General features: G+C 45.3%; 1 protein-coding gene across 1 annotated transcript in view; it reads right to left on the reverse strand.

Moving 5' to 3' along the window:
* Nucleotides 1-10,963: 10,963 nt before the first annotated feature.
* Nucleotides 10,964-19,171, reverse strand: part of NETO2 (neuropilin and tolloid like 2) — a 42,075-nt gene continuing 33,867 nt past the window's right edge. Inside the window, exons 8-9 of the mRNA XM_087728832.1 lie at nt 18,225-18,338; nt 10,964-13,716 (exon numbers count right to left, since the gene is read on the reverse strand). Of these exons, the coding sequence (XP_087584958.1) occupies nt 13,133-13,716; nt 18,225-18,338 (698 nt within the window). The 3' untranslated portion in view covers nt 10,964-13,132. The remainder of the gene's footprint in view (nt 13,717-18,224; nt 18,339-19,171) is intronic.

Raw genomic sequence — 19,171 nt, forward strand, 5'->3', positions numbered from 1 at the left:
CTTTATTTAAAACAAAGCGCTACTGAAATTCTCCATCTTCACAAAAGGAAAAAATCATCTTACAGGTAGATCTCAACTTACAACCACCATCGGGAGCACAATTTCCATCACTAAGCAAGTTTAAGTGAGTTGTTCCTGATTTTGCTACATTTTTTTTTTTTTTGGCCACTTGGTTAAGCGAATCACTGCTGCTGTCAACCCAAAGGTGCTTTTTTCTGGAGGCCACTGGACTTCCTTGCTTCTGAATCTCTAGGATGCTCACCTCTAGTTATTAGAGCCATTGCAAGTCAGGTGGTGTGCACATTTAATAAATCATCATCACAATAACCCTCCCTGGGAGAGATATAATTTCCCCCCTCCCTATTTCCTCTTGTGCTATTTTATGCAACAGAGGCCACTGATTTCAAACTGTCAGCCTTAAATATTAAAACCAACTAATCATAGCAAGAGGAATCTTTACTAAAGGAATGTTTAATAGCAATAACCGTTCCCATTTCTCACTCTCTATCCTTCCTATTTATAGCCTTTTTTTTAAAAAATAAAAAAATCTTGCATTATCGTGACACCAAATCGTCGCCAGGACTTTGAAAAGGTTGATTTCTCTGCCAGATCAGCCGTGAACCCTCAAAAGTTTAATCGAAAGAGTTTGCAGCGGATCTCTTTCTGCTCCTAATCCCTCCTAAAAGGATTAGCTTTGTCTCAAAAGGTGGGGAGATCAGAGCTGGAGAATCAAACATCTTTACAGAAGGGTTTCCTAATAAATCAATTTTCCATCCTCGTTATCACATCAGTTTGACCTACCCAACTTCATTTTCTCCCAGCCCATGATTCCATTTGCAGCCTTGCCGTCTCTGACATCATCAGGCACCGGGGTTTGATTTAAAGGACATTTTGAGTTTATTGGATTCTGAGGCAAGCAATTGTTAAATGGGAGGTGAAATGCCACTTCTCTATCCTGCACCCAGCCTCCCTCCAATATTCCGCCTCATTTGGAGATTAGCGTTTCCAGGCCTGGAAACGGGTTAGGATGGGGTTTGCTGACCTCAGCAACTGCAAAATGTGTGGAGTTGAAATCCACACACGTTAAAAGTTCTGTTGTGGCTTGCCGGCTGTTGGCCACTCTAGCAGGAGGAGGGAGTGTGGGAGTCAGGGTCAGCATCAAGCAGTGGTGAGTTTCAAAAATTGTTCAAACCTACTCTATGGGTGTGGCCTCCTTTGTGGGAGTGGCTTGCCACCCATGTGACCGGATGGGAGTGGCTTGCCGCCCATGGGACCGGATATGAAGATGCCGACGACACTTGTCAGAACCACCTTAAATTACCTCACACCCAGCACTGGCATGCATAAGAATAGGATGTAAACTTGTTTTTTAAAAGGCATCTTTGGTTTGTGTTAAAACAACTTCAACACACGCAATGTTCTGATTGCACCACAAACGCAGGAGTCATCCTTACCTTTCACAGAGGCCCTGAGTTTTATAAATAGGAGCATGATAGTGTAGAACAATCATATCCAAGGACCAGTGGTGGGTTTCAAAAAAGTTTGGAACCTTTTCTGTAGGTGTGGCCTGCTTTCCGGGTCCACTGGTGGAACCTCTTCTAACCGGTTCGGTAGATTTGACGAACTGGTTCTACCGAATAGGTGCGAACTGGTAGGAACCCACCTCTGGCATCAAAGTAACCTGAGAGCTCCGAAGAGGGAAGAGGGAATGGAGCTGGCAGTGAGAGAGACAGAAGCCGAGTCTGGGCCATCCGTCAGCCCTCAGATGGAGAATCAATAGCCCTCAGGTCTGGAGGTGGCTGATGAGGAAGAGGAGGAACAGTGCTGAGAAATGAATGCGTAGAAGGCAGAGGAGAGGAGGGCAGTGGAAATCTAAGGGCCGGTCCTTGGGAAGGAAAAGCCACCGCTGCTAGCAAAGCCCCACCTACGCTCTGGGGATAAAAGGAAGGGGGTGGAGATGAATAGATGTGGCAGATAACTGTTGTGGCCAAGCAGGAGCTGTTGGAGCTGCCACCAGACTCCGACAGCGAGGGGCCCTCTGAGTTGGCTCTGGAGGATGTGGAGGACCCTGGACAGGGTTCCAACTCCAAGCAGGGCGCAGAGAGGCTGGTTGGCCACCCATTTTTTATGCTTGGCACGTGCGGGGAAAGTCCTGCCCATGCACAGAGGCGTCATGTGCGAGAGAAGTGAGGGCGCGTGCGAGCGTGTTCACATTTGCGAACTGGTAGCGAAGGTAAGTGAATTCCACCCTGGATCACATGATCCCAGAACACAGCAACGGTCATAAATAGGAACCCATGGCCAAACCTCTGGATTTTGATCACATCATCATGGGGGGAACCCTGCCAAGTTCGCCACCATGAAAAAAGGTTAGAATTCACATTTTTTTCAGCGCCGTCGTAACTTTGAACGGTCAGTAAGCGAACTGCTTACACTACCGCCGAGCTCCTTGTAAACGGCTCAGAAATGGTTTGTTTTTCCATGCAAGTTTAATTTCCTTAATGTCCCACAATTATATTAGGGGATCGCAAAGGCAGGCGATTCGGTAGACTGCTCCGGTGGATAAACACAATAATATGCAATTAAGTCTCTCTCTCCTTAATTAAATTGACTGGGAAAGGAGCCGAATCAAAGGTTTTTAACAGCCCGGGAAATAACACTTCAGGGTTTTTTTTGTGTGTGTGTTATTTGTCCACAGCAGGATGGTGCTTCTCCAAGTGAGAAAATGGCAGTGGAGGAAAAGAGACGGTTAGCCGATATGGAATAATATGTGTGTTGCTTGTCCAAAGTGTTCAGTAATGTTCATGAAAATCCTTCTTAAAACATGCGGATTTCAAGCAAGCAATGACATCTCTATTAACTGGAGCCTTCCATAATCGTTCTTTAACCATCAGAGGTGGGTTCTTACCAGTTCGCACCTATTCGGTAGAACCGGTTCGTCAAATCTACCGAACCGGTTAGAAGAGGTTCCACCAGTGGACCCGGAAAGCAGGCCACACCTACAGAAGAGGTTCCAAAATTTTTGAAACCCACCACTGGTCCTTGGATCTGATTATTCTACACTATCATGCTCCTATTTATAAAACTCAGTGCCTCTGTGAAAGGTAAGGATGACGACTGCGCTTGTGGTGCAATCAGAACATTGCGTGTGTTGAAGTTGTTTTAACGCAAACCAAAGATGCCTTTTAAAAAACAAGTTGACATCATATTCTTATGCATGCCAGTGCTGTGTGGGAGGTTATTTAAGGTGGTTCTGACAAGTGTCGTCGGCATCTTCATATCCGGTCACATGGCCAGCAAGCCACTCCCATCCAGTCACATGGGCGGCAAGCCACTCCCACAAAGGAGGCCACACCCACAGAGTAGGTTCGAACAATTTTTGAAACCCACCACTGTTAACCATGATTTATTGAATACAGTGTGTCCTTGATTACAACCATTTGTTCTGACCTAGACTTCCCAAGAACACGAAGCCGACTCCTCGTCCCGATAAAATCTGCTGCCATCTCCATTGGCCGCTGGCGGGCCACAACACTAGCCCCTGGTGAGCTATTTCTCCTGATGATAGAATCAGTAGTGAAATTCATTTTTTTTTACTACCGGTTCTGTGGGCGTGGCTTGGTGGGCGTGGTAGGGGAAGGATACTGCGAAATCCCCATTCCTTCCTCACTCCTAGGAGGAAGGATATTGCAAAATCCCCATTCCTTCCCCACTCCAAGGGAAGGACACTGCAAAATCCCCATTCCTTCCCCACTCCAGGAGAAGGATACTGCGAAATCTCCATTCCTTCCTCACTCCAGGGGAAGGATACTGCGAAATCCCCATTCCTTCCTCACTCCTAGGAGGAAGGATATTGCAAAATCCCCATTCCTTCCCCACTTCAAGGGAAGGACACTGCAAAATCCCCATTCCTTCCCCACTCCAGGGGAAGGATACTGCCAAATCTCCATTCCTTCCCCACTCCAGGGGAAGGATACTGCGAAATCTCCATTCCTTCCTCACTCCTAGGAGGAAGGATATTGCAAAATCCCCATTCCCATCCCACTCCAAGGGAAGGACACTGCAAAATCCCCATTCCTTCCCCACTCCAGGGGAAGGATACTGCGAAATCTCCATTCCTTCCTCACTCCTAGGAGGAAGGATATTGCAAAATCCCCATTCCCATCCCACTCCAAGGGAAGGATACTGCAAAATCCCCATTCCTTCCCCACTCCAGGGGAAGGATACTGCAAAATCCCCATTCCTTCCCCACTCCAGGGGAAGGATACTGCCAAATCTCCATTCCTTCCCCACTCCAGGGGAAGGATACTGCGAAATCTCCATTCCTTCCTCACTCCTAGGAGGAAGGATATTGCAAAATCCCCATTCCCATCCCACTCCAAGGGAAGGACACTGCAAAATCCCCATTCCTTCCCCACTCCAGGGGAAGGATACTGCGAAATCTCCATTCCTTCCTCACTCCTAGGAGGAAGGATATTGCAAAATCCCCATTCCCATCCCACTCCAAGGGAAGGATACTGCAAAATCCCCATTCCTTCCCCACTCCAGGGGAAGGATACTGCGAAATCTCCATTCCGACCACACTTTGGGTCCAGCCAGAGGTGGTATTTGCCAGTTCTCTGAACTACTCAAAATTTCTTCTACCAGTTCTTCAGAACCTGATGAATTTCACCCCTGGGTAGAATCCTATTTGCCGCAAAGATAATTCTCTACTTTCTCCCCTTTGTCCTTCTATCAAATTACAGAGTCCATCAACGTTCATTTCTGCATCTTTCTTCCTGTTCTCTTTCTTTCTTTCCCGCCTGTGTTTCTCTAGCTAAATTGGAAGGGAGAGAGAGAGGGAAGCTATCAGCTTCCACTGTTTTAATGTTCGGCTTTATGTCCATCAAAGCGCATGTCTTCCTTTTGAAGTTTCAAAGAACGCATTTTGTCAGCTCCTTTCAAGATGAGATCAATCCAGAGATTTTTAGGGATGAGTCAGGGGGAACATTTTTTTTGTTTTACTTTTTCTTTTCTTTTCTGGAGAAACTGGCCATGGGTTTGCCTTGTCTTGCTTAAGGCCCTTGTTTGTCTTGCATTTGCTTACAAAGAATCTTTCTCTCTACATCCTTTCCTTTTTACATGACATTTTGGCTTGCAAGTCATCTCTACAGTTTCAGGAATGGCAAGGGAATGCGTTGAGGGGGAACCATTGGCATTTGGGTGACATTTTATGGGTAGCAACTTTTATGGGTCAGGGGAAAAAAAGAGGGTGGGGGATTCAAACTCAAATTCAGACTAGAGCTGGAAGGGGCCTTGGGGGTCTTCTAGTCCAACCCCCTGCTCGAGCAGGAGACCCTATAAGAGCCGCGGTGGTGCAGTGGTTAGAGTGCAGTACTGCAGGCTACTTCTGCTGATCACCGGCTGCCAGCAGTTTGGCAGTTCAGGTCTCACCAGGCTCAAGGTTGACTCCAGTGACGTGCGGTGAGGTTTATGGCTGGTGAGGCAAAAAGAAAGAAAGTGGCTTTTGGCCGCCCCGCCGCTATGTCGGAAATAGAGGTGGGGCAGCCAAAAGCCGCTTACTTGAAAGCGGCTTTTGCCCGCTTTCTTAAAAGTGGCTTTTGGCTGCCCCGTCGCTACGTCTGATATAGAGGTGCTCTGCCTCTATGTCGGACATAGCGGCGGAGCGGGCAAAAGCCGCTTTCTAGAAAGAAAGTGCCAGCCCGCCAGGAGAGGCGGGTAAAAGACCCGTCTCTGCTGGCGGGCTGCCCCGACACAGAGAAAGAAAGCTGGCGGGCTGCCCTCCCTGCCTCTCCTACCCCCTTCCCTCTGAGTGAAGAAACAAACACACAGACACACACACACACAAATTACTTACAATTACTTACAATTTACATTAATTTTGGATTCCTCCCCCTCCCTCCGACCTACATACCTTTTCCAGCTGTTTCACAATCACAGAGGATTTCAACTCTGTTCTTGCCTGCCATCATGAAAATGTAAAAGGAAAAAGGCAAGAGCTGCTGAGGTCAGGCTGGGTTAGCTGCTGCCAGAGTCCCCAATGGATGACTCTGCTTAACTGTTTAAAAAAGCCTCTAAAAAAACGCCCTCTACAGGAGGAGGCAAGAGAACCACGTGCCTCATCTACATAAGGAATTTTTCAGCTTTTAACCCTTGCTTAACTCTGCTCGAGTGATCAGAAAGTCAGACTAAATGAGGCACGTGGTTCCCCCGCCTCCTCCTGTAGAGGGCACTTTTTAGAGGCTTTTTAAAAACAGTTAAGCACTAAGCAGAGTCATCCACTGTGACTCTGGCAGCAACTACCTCAGCCTTTTTCCTTTTACATTTTTTTTTCTTTTCATGATGACAGTGGTGAGGCTCTGCCTCCCCTGACTGCACATCACTGGTTGACTCAGCCTTCCATCCTTCTGAAGTGGGTAAAATGAGGACCCAGGTTGTTGGGGGCAAGAGGCTGACTCTGTAAACCACTCAGAGAGGGCTGCAAAGCACCAGTCTTTTCTTAAAAACCTCCAGTGATGAAGGACCCACAACATCTGGAGACAAGCCGTTCCACTGGCTAATTGTCCTTGCTGTTAGGATGTTTCTCCTTGGTTCAGGTTGCTTCTCTCCTTGATTAGTTCCCCTCCATTGTTTCTTGCCCTGCCTTCTGGTGCTTTGGAAAATAGATTGACCCCATTCTCTTGGTGGCAGCTCCTCAAATACTGGAATAGTCCTACCATGTCACCCCTAGTCCTTCTTTTCAGTCCCATGAGGATGACATTACATATCACATCAGATTAATTATACACGTTACTATTATGGCTCTTGATGGAGGGGAGAACGTCAAGAGAGGCCATCGTCAACTAGATGGACGCTGCAAAGTTTATTCAACTTCCATTTTTCTTAAGAAAACAACATGGGCGTAACTATCGAGAAAAACAGAGCCAAGTTGTTGTCAAAGGACATTTATCTTTTTATCTATTGATTATTCCTTGTTGGTCTTATTAATCCATCAGATTGATGTCTTTTTCAGAAGTTGTGCGGCCTGCTTTCTACACAACTACCACCACGCAGTTAGAATGGACTGGTTTGGGGAGGTTTCTAGGAACCTTTTTTGGAGTGCCTGCTTGATCTTGGGATCTCAGTGTTGTGGCCTGTTGTCCCCCCCACCCCCAGCAGTTGAATCAGAGGAGGAGGGGGTGGTGTGGGTGTCAGAGTCAGCATCAAGGCAGCCTGAAAGCTCCCAGGGGGAAGAGAGAATGGAGCTGTCAGAGAGAGGGGGGGGAGGGAGGGAGATCGAGATGGAGCCTGGCCATCTATCAACCCTCAGATGTAGAGTCAACAGCCCCCAGGTCTGGAGGTCGATGAAGAAGAAGAAGAGGAACTGCTGGGTCAAGTGCTGACGCGCGGATGTGCAGAAGGCAGAGGAGAGGAGAGCAGTGGAAATCTATGGGCCGGTCCTTGGGTTAATTGGGGCCACCGCTGCTAGCGAAGCCCCACACAAGCTCGGGGATAAAAGGTAGGGGGCGGAGATGAATTGTGGCACGACATAACCGCGAACGTCAAAAGCGCGCCGACAACACCACGGCGCTAAAACCGCGATGTCAAAAGCGCGCCGACAACAGCGTGCTGACAGAAGCGCGATTTAACTTAAGGTAAGGTTTACGGTTAGGTTTACGGTTAGGTTTAGGGTTAGGTTTAGGGTTAAGTTTAGGGTAGGTTTAGGGTTAGGTTTAGGGTTAGGTTTAGGGTTATTTTTAGGGTTATGTTACAGCGCGCTTCTGTCGGTGCGCTGTTGTCGGCGCGCTGTTGTCGGCGCGCTGTTGTCGCACGGTTTTGACGGTGCGGTTTTGTCACTGCGCTTTAGTCACACGCGCTTTAGTCTACCGCGGTTTTGTGGTGGAACCGAGATGAATAGGCGTGGCAGACAACTCTTCATCTCCTGGCCGGAAGGACTTGTTAGCCTGTGAAATAAACTTTTTGCTGGGGCTGCTGGCATTCCTAATAAAGGAATGTTTTGAGTTCACATCAGAGGGTTTGATGTGTTTGCGGAGCTGGGTCAAAACATTCAGATGATATACTGGTTTTCTGATTGAATACAGCTCGTCCAGAAGTTTGATTTACATTAAAGGGACCTGCTGGTGTTTTGTTTTTTTTAAGCATTCAAAAACTTAAAATAATATTCTTCGGCAAAGTTCAACACAAATCTGCAAACAGATCCACGCACGGTGTAAGTTTGGTTTATATTCAGTTCTCAGTACAAAGCATTGCCCGTCAGAGTGGTAAGATCACAGAGTGGGGAAAAAAATATGATACACAGAATAAAGGAAATCGAAAGAAACAGGAGACTAAAGACTGAATGGCAAAGAAGCTGAAGTGTGTTTCACAAGAGACAACACTTTGATTTACAGTTGCCGGCATGAACACTGATAATCCATTGGGTTGCACAATACTTGAAGGGGAAATACCACATAGGTCATACAAAATTAAGGGGCACCCAAGCCTTTGATTCCTAAACGGTTGGTTTAAAAAGTGGGGGCCATACCAGTAGAACTGAGGAAGCGGAGGCCATACCAGTGCAATTGAGAAAATCTTATTTTTTTAAAATAAATATTAAGGTTGATTCAGCCTTCCTCCTTCCTTCCTTCCTTCCTTCCTTCCTTCCTTCTTTCCTCCCTCCCTCCCTCCCTCCCTCCCTCCCCTTCCTTCCATGGCTGTGCAGTGGTTAGAATGCCATATTGCAGGCTAGCTCTCCCAACAGCTAGGAGTTCGCTCCTGATCAGCTCAAGGTTGATTCAGTCTTCCACCCTTCCAAAGTCAGTAAAATGAGGACCCAGATTGTTGGGGGCAAGAGACTGACTCTGTAAACTGCTTAGAGAGGGCTGTGAAAGCACTATGGAGCCGGTATATAAGTCTAAGTGCCGTTGCTATTATAAATATGAAATGAGACGCCTTTCTTTTGGTCTTCTTAGCCATGTAAGTGTTGGCCTCAGCCAAAGATGGGTTCCTACCAGTTCACACCTATTCGGTAGAACCGGTTCGTCAAATCTACCGAACCGGTTAGAAGAAGTCCCACCAATGGACCCGGAAAGCAAGCCACACCTACAGAAGAGGTTCCAAAATGTTTTGAAACCCACCACTGATCCTTGGATGTGATTATTCTACACTATCATGCTCCTATTTATAAAACTCAGTGCCTCTGTGAAAGGTAAGGATGACTACTGCGTTTGTGGTGCAATCAGAACATTGCGTGTGTTGAAGTTGTTTTAACGCAAACCAAAGATGCCTTTTAAAAAACAAGTTTACATCATATTCTTATGCATGCCAGTGCTGTGTGAGAGGTAATTTAAGGTGGTTCTGACAAGTGTCGTCGGCATCTTCATATCCGGTCACATGGGCGGCAAGCCACTCCCATCCGGTCACATGGGCGGCAAGCCACTCCCACAAAGGAGGCCACGCCCACAGAGTAGGTTCGAACAATTTTTGAAACCCACCACTGGCCCTCAGCAAAATAAAGCAAATTCTGGTTAGAGAGCAGAAGCAGAATAGCGTAAGGTTTTAAAATCCAGCCTTTATACAAAAGTTCTTACTCAATCCTTAATTTTAAGGGATAAAGTGGTATAAACCAGAGTAGAACCGAGAAGCAATTAAATACCTAAAGGGTGCAAAAAAATAAATAAATTCTGCATAGTGATGAACTTGAAGCCTTTCTCCTTTTTACACATGCTTGTAAAAGGGAGGAAGGGAGAGCTTCACCGCCATGTTTGCGGGCACCATGATTTTTTGGGCCACCCCACCCCTACATACTTTGCCCCCTACCATGTATATACTTTCCTATAATGTCTGCAAAACATGTAGGAGGAGTCAGAGCTTGGAGGCGGAGTCAAATGGAGAATCAACCTTGAGTCATTACATTTCACAAACGCTTTAAACCCAGCCCCTCTTGAATTTCATTAACTCTTTATCATCATCATCTTTTTTAAGGACCCCATAATCCCTTGAGGGGTGGAATCAGGGCAACTGAATGGAACTGAGCATTTACTGGCCAGATGCCCTCCCTGTTGCCAATGCGGAGTTTTATTCAGCAGATATGATCTCAACGTGCCCAGAGAGAGAAATGTATGCCCTTACCTACCTAGGATCAAACTCACAGCCTCCTGATGGTGAGGCGAGAGCAGCTCCATCTCTAGGCCACCCCACCACTCAATTCTATTGACTCTTATCGAGGGCCAATTTAGTAGAAGATTTAGTAGAGCATTTGTTGACTAGATTCTTGTGTATCAGTGTGAGCAATAAATTGGATTAATTGGAGTTTAGCACGTGGTCTTGATTTATCACACCTGACAGAACCATAGGATTAAATATTTATCTCTCTCTCTCTCTCTCTCTCTCTCTCTCTCTCTCTCTCTCTCTCTCTCTCTCTCTCTCTCTCTCTCATCTATCTATCTATCTATCTATCTATCTATCTATCTATCTATCTATCATCTATCTATCTATCTATCTATCTATCTATCTATCTATCTATATATATATATATATATATATATATTAGATTTTTACAACCCCTGGTAAGCCCCAATTATGGGAGGAAGCTAACTGCTTCCATCATCTGTCAATCGGCTCGTCACAAGAGTCCATCACGACAGAAACCCAACATTTTTACTGTTGCCTTTGTTATATTTGTGTTTTTTTATTTGTGCTGATAAATAAATAAAGGGAGACTAGTATAGATCTATTTCAAGCTATTTAGCCCAGGTTCAAATCCCAGTAAGGGTATGGCTAGCTGATGAGAGCTAAATAGCTTGAAATAGATCTATACTAGTCTCCCTTTATTTATTTATCAGCACAAATAAAAAAACACACACACATATATGTATGTATACATACATACATACATACATACATACATACATAGATACATACATACATACATACATACATACATACATACATATATATATAAAACCCAAACCCGAAAGGCTTACTCTACCCAACAGGATTGTTGTAAGAAAAACATGAACGAGAGACTACTATATCCGCTCTCTTGAGTTCCTGCAGGAAAACGGGCCTATAAATCTTCTCCGACATTTAACAAGTACGTTTCTGAGGAAACCTGAAGGCTGCCGAAGGACAGTCATAAATCACCTTGTAAGCCTTTTGAAAAAGGACTGATATTGTTGCCAGGTATTAACTGTCAAAAAATGTTTTGCAACAAGTGAAATATCACTGAACATTGCCTGCCGGTTTTTATTTATTTTTTTATCTCCAAGAAGAGGAAGACCTGAACAATAAAACATCCGGATAACTAGAAAGCAAGCGCTATGTTCTGAGCGAGGCTTCCCGAGAACACGAAGCAAACTCCTCGTCACGACAAAAAACCCTTTTTATTAATTGACTGTGAATTCTGCTCCTTCACATCCAGCAAAGTCTTTCAAAGGAGGATTTACAGTCACAGACCTTATCTGGCTTGGAGAGCTGCCAGGCTGATCTCTGAAAAACCTGGCAAGGAGTCTCAAAGAGTCACGAACCAATTAAGCGAACTAATTGTCTCCTGCAAACTCCACTCCCCTTTCGCTCCTCTTTTATTTCCTCTGCGAGGGGCCATTCATCGTCCACCTGTGGCCTTACTCCCAAGCCAACCCTTGTTCTTTACCTCTTCCCTTCGTCTGGCAACTCTACGCATGCGCACACTGGGAACAGGCCCCAGCTTTTAGTCTGCCTCACTGATGTCTGACTCTGAAGGCAGCTGATAACTGGCATATGGCTCTGGCCCCCTCTCTGCCTATGACACAGAGCCCTCATCAGAGCCTTCCCCAGACTCCAGGACTGGCCCATGTTCCTCCCCAACCTGTGGGGATCATTGACTGGACCACTGGCCTATCTGAGCAGTTCTCACAGTGGTCCACCAACTGCACCAAGAAGCCCGAAGGCCTTCAGAAGCAGTTCCAGTACCATTAAGACCATTAAGGGCCCAAAACCAGTTCAAGGAACTGGTCCAAACCTTATAAAACGATGCACAGCATGGAGAAAGTAAATAGGTTTCGCCTCCATCTCTTAAGACAACTGGACTAAGGTCATCTATGGAAGCAAATTCTACAGTATGATCTGCACCCACCATCATAGGACAGGAACATGTCTCTGGACGGAATGACGATGGCCCCAATTTTGGATGTTGTTAAAAGAAGATTGGATCAATTCATGAAAGGCAGGTTCTATCCAGAGCTCTCAGCCTTGGAGAATCAACGTGTTGGGCACCCAATGAAAGGGAATAATGGCAGAAGAGGTGATGTCTTTGTCTCCCCCTTAAAGAGCCGAGGTGGCACAGTGGTTAGAGTGCAGTACTGCAGGCCACTTCAGCTGACTGCTATCTGCAGTTCGGCGGTTCAAATCTCACCGGCTCAAGGTTGACTCAGCCTTCCATCCTTCCGAGGTGGGTAAAATGAGGACCCGGATTGTTGGGGGCGATATGCTGACTCTGTAAACCGCTTAGAGAGGGCTGAAAGCCCTATGAAGCGGTATATAAGTCTAACTGCTATTGCTATTGCTAAGAATAGAATGGGATGGTATGAGATTAATTCGCAACTAACAACAACAGCAACAACCCTGTGTCTCACAAGAACCAAGGTGAATCTGAGGGGGTACTTACGACAAGCACTCTCAAACGTCATTTGCCAAAAGATTAACTCTGTGTTTCAATATTAATCTCCTTGGTATGGCACCCACTTTTTAAGAAAAACAAATTAAACCTCTGGTTGCAAACCTGTAGTTCTGAAGGAAGGAAGGAGGGAGGGGGGGGGAGGAACAGAAGCAAACAGACAAGTTGGCCATTACAGAGGACTTTTTTGACACTGAGTTGGTTGTGTTTTAATGTCAACTAGCTGGAGCCCCGTGCAAAACCTTTGGTTGTTCCTTTCACCAGTTGGGCAATTCCAAAGAAAAGGAAAAAAAAAAGATTTACAGAATCCTTTCGGGCTTGGGGAAAAAAACGAAACAAAACCGAACGAGCTTTTAAAAAAGTATGAATTTGTACGTCTCCGTTCAAATCCCCTGCCCCGTATGGTACACCTTTGTACACAGGCGTGTTTTGTTCGTCTGTATATATATATATGTACATCTATTCACACGCCTCCCGGGTTCCTGCTTTGCGAGGAGGTTAAAAATCCATCGATAAGGTACCCTGAGCCGCCTCTTCGCGACCCCGGACGTAGATTTCGCACGGGATCTCCTCCATCACCCGGTCTTCGATCACCTGCTCGGGACATTCGTGAGCCTGCTTGAAGGTGTAGCTGCTTTTCTTGAAGGTGCTGTTGAAGGTTTTCATTGGCTGCGGAGGGGCGAAATCGTTGTGGAAAGGGAGTTCCATGGAACTGAGGTTGGTCCTGCTTTGCTTGGCGGTGGCGGCGGCTTGCGAGCCGCAGTGATGGTCGTGAATACACCGCGAGGCGGTGGAGGAGCGCCTCATTTTCTGGTAGTTCTCCAGTTCCTCGGAGAGGTCAGCCAAATCGGCCGAAATCTCTTTGTCCCTCAGGGAGAAGAGCTCGTAGTGGGGAGGGTCGAAAACCTCCTGGAAGCCGGTCTTGTTGAAAGTGGTCTTACAGCTCATGACTTTCTTCCGAGGCTGCTTGATCTGCACCAGGATGGAAATGATGAGAAGAACCAAGACGATCCCGGAAGTAATTCCAATCACCGTCCCGTGAGTTTTGGTGATCTGTTCGAATAGTCCTGTTTTCTTCTTTTCTGAAACAAACCGACCGACAAAGGAACAGATTAGTGAAGACTCTAGAAAGAGTGCAGAGAAGAGCAACAAAGAGGATTAAGGGACTGGAAGCTAAAACATATGATGAACGGTTGCAGGAACTGGATATGTCTAAAGAGCCGAGGTGGCGCAGTGGTTAGAGTGCTGTACTGCAGGCCACTTCAGCTGACTGTTATCTGCAGTTCGGCGGTTCAAATCTCACCGGCTCAGGGTTGACTCAGCCTTCCATCCTTACGAGGTGGGTAAAATGAGGACCCAGACTGTGGGGGCAATAATGCTGACTCTGTAAACAGAGAGGGCTGAAAGCCTTATAAAGCAGTATATAAGTCTAACTGCTGTTGCTATTGCTATTGCTATTGCTATTGCTATTGCTACTTTAATGAAAAGAAAGACTAGGGGAGACATGATAGCAGTGTTGCGATATCTCAGAGGTTGCCACAAAGAAGAGGGAGTCAAACTATTCTCCAAGGGACCTGAGGGCAGGACAAGAAGCAATGGATGGAAACTAACCAAGGAGAGAAGCAACTTAGAACTGAGCAGAAATTTCCTGATAGTGAGAACAAATAATCAGTGGAACAACTTGCCTCCAGAAGTTGTGAATGCTCCAACACTGGAAGTTTTTAAGAAGATGTTGGATAACCATTTGTCTGAAGGGTGTAGGGTTTCCTGCCTAAGCAGAGGGTTGGACTAGAAGACCTTCAATGTCCCTTCCAACTCTGTTATTCTATTCCATTCTATATTACGTTAAAATGATCAGCGACCAGATTCAAATCCAAACAACAGGTTGTCATCCTCGACTTACAACCACAGTGGAGGCCCAAAAATTTACTGGGCTACTCACTGAGACAGTTGTTCCAGTGAGTTGTGCCCCAATTTATGACCTTTCTCGCCACAGTCATTAAGTGAATCACTGCAGCTGTTTAAGTCAGAAACACGGTTGCTAAGCGAATCGGGCTTCTCCATTGACTTTGCTGCTCAGAAGGTTCCCCCAAAGTGATCACATGACCCCGGGATACTGCAACCGTCATAAATGGGATCCGGCTGCCAAGCATTTGAATTTTGATCATGTAACCATGGGGATGGTGCAACGGTTGTAAATTTGGAAAAACTCATTTTTTTCCAGTGCCGCTGTAACTTTGAACGGTGGCTAAATCAACTGTTGTTAAGTCAAAGACTACCTGGAGTAGGAACATTGTTAACCCAAGTTTGCATCAGTCTTCAATCAGGAAGTCAGGAGCCACGGTGGCGCAGTGGTTAGAACGCAGTACTGCAGGCTACTTCTGCTGCCTGCCGGCTGCCTGCAATTTGGCAGTTTCAATCTTACCAGCTCAAGATTGACTCAGCCTTCCATTCTTCCGAAGTTGATAAAACGAGGACCCAAATTGCTGGGGGCAAGAGGCTGATTCTCGAAACCGCTTAAAAACGGATGTAAAGCACTGTGAAGCAGGATATAAGTCTAAGTACTATTGCTATTGCAGGCTAACTCTGCCCGCTGCCAGCAGTTCAAATCTCACCAGGCTCAAGGTTGACTCAGCCTTCCATCCTTCTGAGATCAGACAAATGAGGACCCAGACTGTTGGGGGCAAGAGGCTGACTCTGTAAACTGCTTAGAGAGGGCTGTAAAAGCACTGTGAAGTGGTATATAAGTCTAAGTGCTATTGCTTGCTACCTAGGTGTAAATTTTCTCAACATACGTGCCTTCAAATATGGAACGTGAACTGTTATATCCTCCGGGCCTTGATCTACGTCATAAGGGCACATTCTCAACCAAAGGAACTTTGCTTCTAATAAAATTAAGAGCTGGGGGAAAAAGCATTTCTTCTCACAGAGAACACTTCTTAATAAACCACATTCTCTTATTAGATTGAGGAACCCCTCAGTGTTATTATTATTAGATAGAACTCCCTGTTGTTACACAGAGGGGTGTAAACTCAACTGCATCAAAATTGTGTTGTCGTGAACGGTCCAGAGTCACTTAAGATGAGATGGGTAGTGTAGGAATTTAACAAATAAATCTGCAAAGCTGGGGGGGGTGTCAAACATTTCTTTTGGTCATGCGGCACGATAGCGGACGTAAATATGTTTTAAGCTACTTATTTTATTCTTAATTTCTATCTTCGGGCTGATATTTCTGTCTTCCGCTGGTCAGGGGGGGAATGATGTTTTGATTGAGAATGAAGAATTCATGGCCTTCAACATGCTACTGAAGAACAAGTCTATCCATGTTGTCCTTGGTGTTTGGGGCCAATGAATGGTGGTACATCAGGAAAATCAGGGTTCCAAAATCTCAGACTTCCCAGGAAGACTAGTAGACAGGAAGCCTTGTTGTGGCCCGCCAGTGGTGGCAGACTCAGACAGTGAGGAGGTTGGGGAGGAACATGGGCCAGTCCTGGAGTCTGGGGAAGGCTCTGATGAGGGCTCTGTGTCGGAGGCAGAGAGGGGGCCAGGGCCATCCAACAGTTATCAGCTGCCTTCGGAGTCGGCTATCAGTTGTGCAGAAAAACAGCTGGAGCCTGTTCCCAATGTGTGCATGCACAGAGATGCCAGGAGAAAGAAACAGTTAAGAACAATAGCAATAGCAGTTAGACTTATATACCGCTTCATAGGGCTTTCAGCCCTCTCTAAGCGGTTTACAGAGTCAGCATATTGCCCCCAACAACAATCCGGGTCCTCATTTTACCCACCTCAGAAGGATGGAAGGCTGAGTCAACCCTGAGCCGGTGAGATTTGAACAGCCGAACTGCAGAACTGCAGTCAGCTGAAGTAGCCTGCAGTGCTGCATTTAACCACTGCGCCACCTCGGCTCTCTACAAGGGCTGACTCGGAGGTAAAGGCACAGGTGGATGGTGAATGGCCCCTCCCATAGGGAATAAAGAGGAGCAAAAGTGGAGTGGAGTTTGCAGGAGACATTTAGTTCAATTCATTAGGGTGAAGTCCTGCTCCTGACTTCTTGCCAAGTCATTGCTGCTACAGCTTGGCGTTTGGAAGATATTGGCCTGGCAGCTCTCCAAGCCTGATAAAGGCCTGTAGTTGTGAAATTGCATGAAAGACTGTTGGCTAGAGAGGAATTCCTTTTAACCTAAATACAAGCGGTTTTATCGGGACGAGGAGTCAGCTTCTTAATCTTGGGAAGCCCAGGTCAAAACAAGCCTGATCAGATAAACTAATTCTACCATTGTGAAGCTAACCTTAACAGAATCTTGCAAGTCGGAAAGTACAATTCCTCTGAAAAGGTTGTCAAGGGCTCATTGGCCTGTGCTATCTCTAAATATATACAATCTCGGTGTAAAAGCTCATTATGCCGAAGTCTGAGGTACAAGCTAATTAGGACACTAGTTAAATTGAAAAGCTCGTCTTAGACTTTTGCGAAAGGCATTCTCTAATTAGATGGCGCGGATGGCAATGTTTCAGCTGAATCTCGATATGGAAGAGAGCCCGGTCAACGTATCCAAATGGCATCGGATTTGCTAGAGGAAGTTTTCTTGAAAAGTTCAGTTAAAATGGCTTTAATTTTTAAATAATTGTCGTCACGCGCTTAATATCATGGACGTTCATCAAATGTGGGTAAATGGAATGGATAAACAGACCCACTGCTTCTCCGTTGTGGTAATTTTCCGAGCGAGGTTAGTGATGAATCCAGTAACACACTTAATAGAGAAATAATAATGTCACACATTGTGGGTAGTCATGCCAAGACAGTTGAAATTCTTCTGAAAGTAGCAGGAATGATATATGGCTTTCACAGACCTGCATTAAGTTTGCAAAATTGGCTCTTTCTTGCAAATCAATTGCTATTTTAAATTTGAATATGGAATGAAGACCTTTCTTTTGAAGTGATATAAGCACGAGATTTGAAGTAACAATCTGAAGACTTACTTTCACTTTTAAAAATCTTATATATATTATTTTCATCTTTCTCTCTATATAAACGTACGTCTGTATGTGTGTGCGTGTGTGTGTGTGTGTGAGAGAGAGAGAGAGAGAGAGCATAACTGGAACGCCTCAAGCAATTTCAACCAAACTTGGTACACAGATGACTTACCCTCTGGAGAAAAATACTGTGGGGGTAAAACACCCCTAACACCCCTCGGGGTGTGTGTTCTGTTAAGATACAGCCTGCTGTGCCTTAAAATGACTTCTACTGTACTGCCGTAAAATGGCTTCTACTGTACAGTGCAGTGGAGTTGCCATGCTAACGGCTTCACAGTACTCCACAAGAGGGCTCCCTCTGGTAAGGGCTAAAATCCAACATTAGAAATTACATTTTGTCCTGGCATTTTTCCCTTATAAATAAATACTTGGGCAATGCTAGGTTATTGGCTAGTTTATATATATATTACTTAAGAAAAGCCGTACTACTTAAGAAAAGCAGTACTGCACTCTAACCACTGCGCCACCACGGCTCTCGATGACAATTGTCTTTAGGGTGCTAAAAAGAGAAACGGAAGGCTCACTTATCACCAATTCAAATGTTTCAGTGACTACTCACCTTTGCAATGATTTTCATCCCAGGGATACGCACAGTTTTGAATGCCATTGCAAACCAAGGAATTATTGATGCACATGTTGCTATGGCAGAAATAGGTATTACCTAAACAGGGAGCTGAGAGAAATAGGGGAGAGAAAAACATGAGATTACACAAATTTCAGCCGTTCCTTAAAATATATTTTCAATACATAAATTTCTTCAAAGTTTCATTAGATTTTAGGTATAGGTTTTTAGGTATAATAGAGCAGCATATTTAGTGGGGTTGGGCGGGTGGCCTAGTGGTGAAGACACCCGCCTCCCATTCAAAAGGTTGAGAGTTCAATCTTAGGAGGCAGCAGATATTTCTCTCCTGGGGCACCAAGAAAAAAAAAATCTGCTATGAACTTCTCAGGGCATCAGGAAGGGCAGCCAGTCAGTAAATGCTCAGCTCCATCCAGTTACCCCAATTCTACCCCGAATAATTAAGGGATTACAACTTCATAAAAAGGGAGTTTCAGAGTAACATATTTAGAATATTTGTAGGATATGACCAGGCTGAGCCTGAGGGAAGGGTCAAATGTGTCATCAGTCATGAATCCCTGCAGGCCCACAAAAGATCTAAATCCAGCCATAATTCCTGCTCATTTCCCTTGATCGTTAGTAGCTCAGATTGTTGTACAGTGCTTAAAGCTGCAATAAATCTTTATATTCACTTGAATCTGAATCTCCTGATTTCCCCAGCGCTTGACAATATTTTTTATAGATTTGGCTATCTCTATCCATGCACCCTATTAAAAGTAGCCTATCAACAGATTTATTTCCCCCCAGCAAAACAGGGACAATATGTTTTCATGATATAGTAAATCAACTTGGTGAGAAATTGCTCTCCTGTATCCATTTCTTTCCAAGTTTCCGGCTTTTCACAATCTGTATTTTTAATTATGAGCCATCATCTATGGATTGCGAGT

This window comes from Thamnophis sirtalis, unplaced genomic scaffold, assembly GCF_051295495.1.
Source record: "Thamnophis sirtalis isolate CommonGarterSnake01/CBP01778 unplaced genomic scaffold, rThaSir2_p1.2 scaffold_14, whole genome shotgun sequence".
In the NCBI taxonomy this organism is placed as follows: domain Eukaryota; kingdom Metazoa; phylum Chordata; class Lepidosauria; order Squamata; family Natricidae; genus Thamnophis; species Thamnophis sirtalis.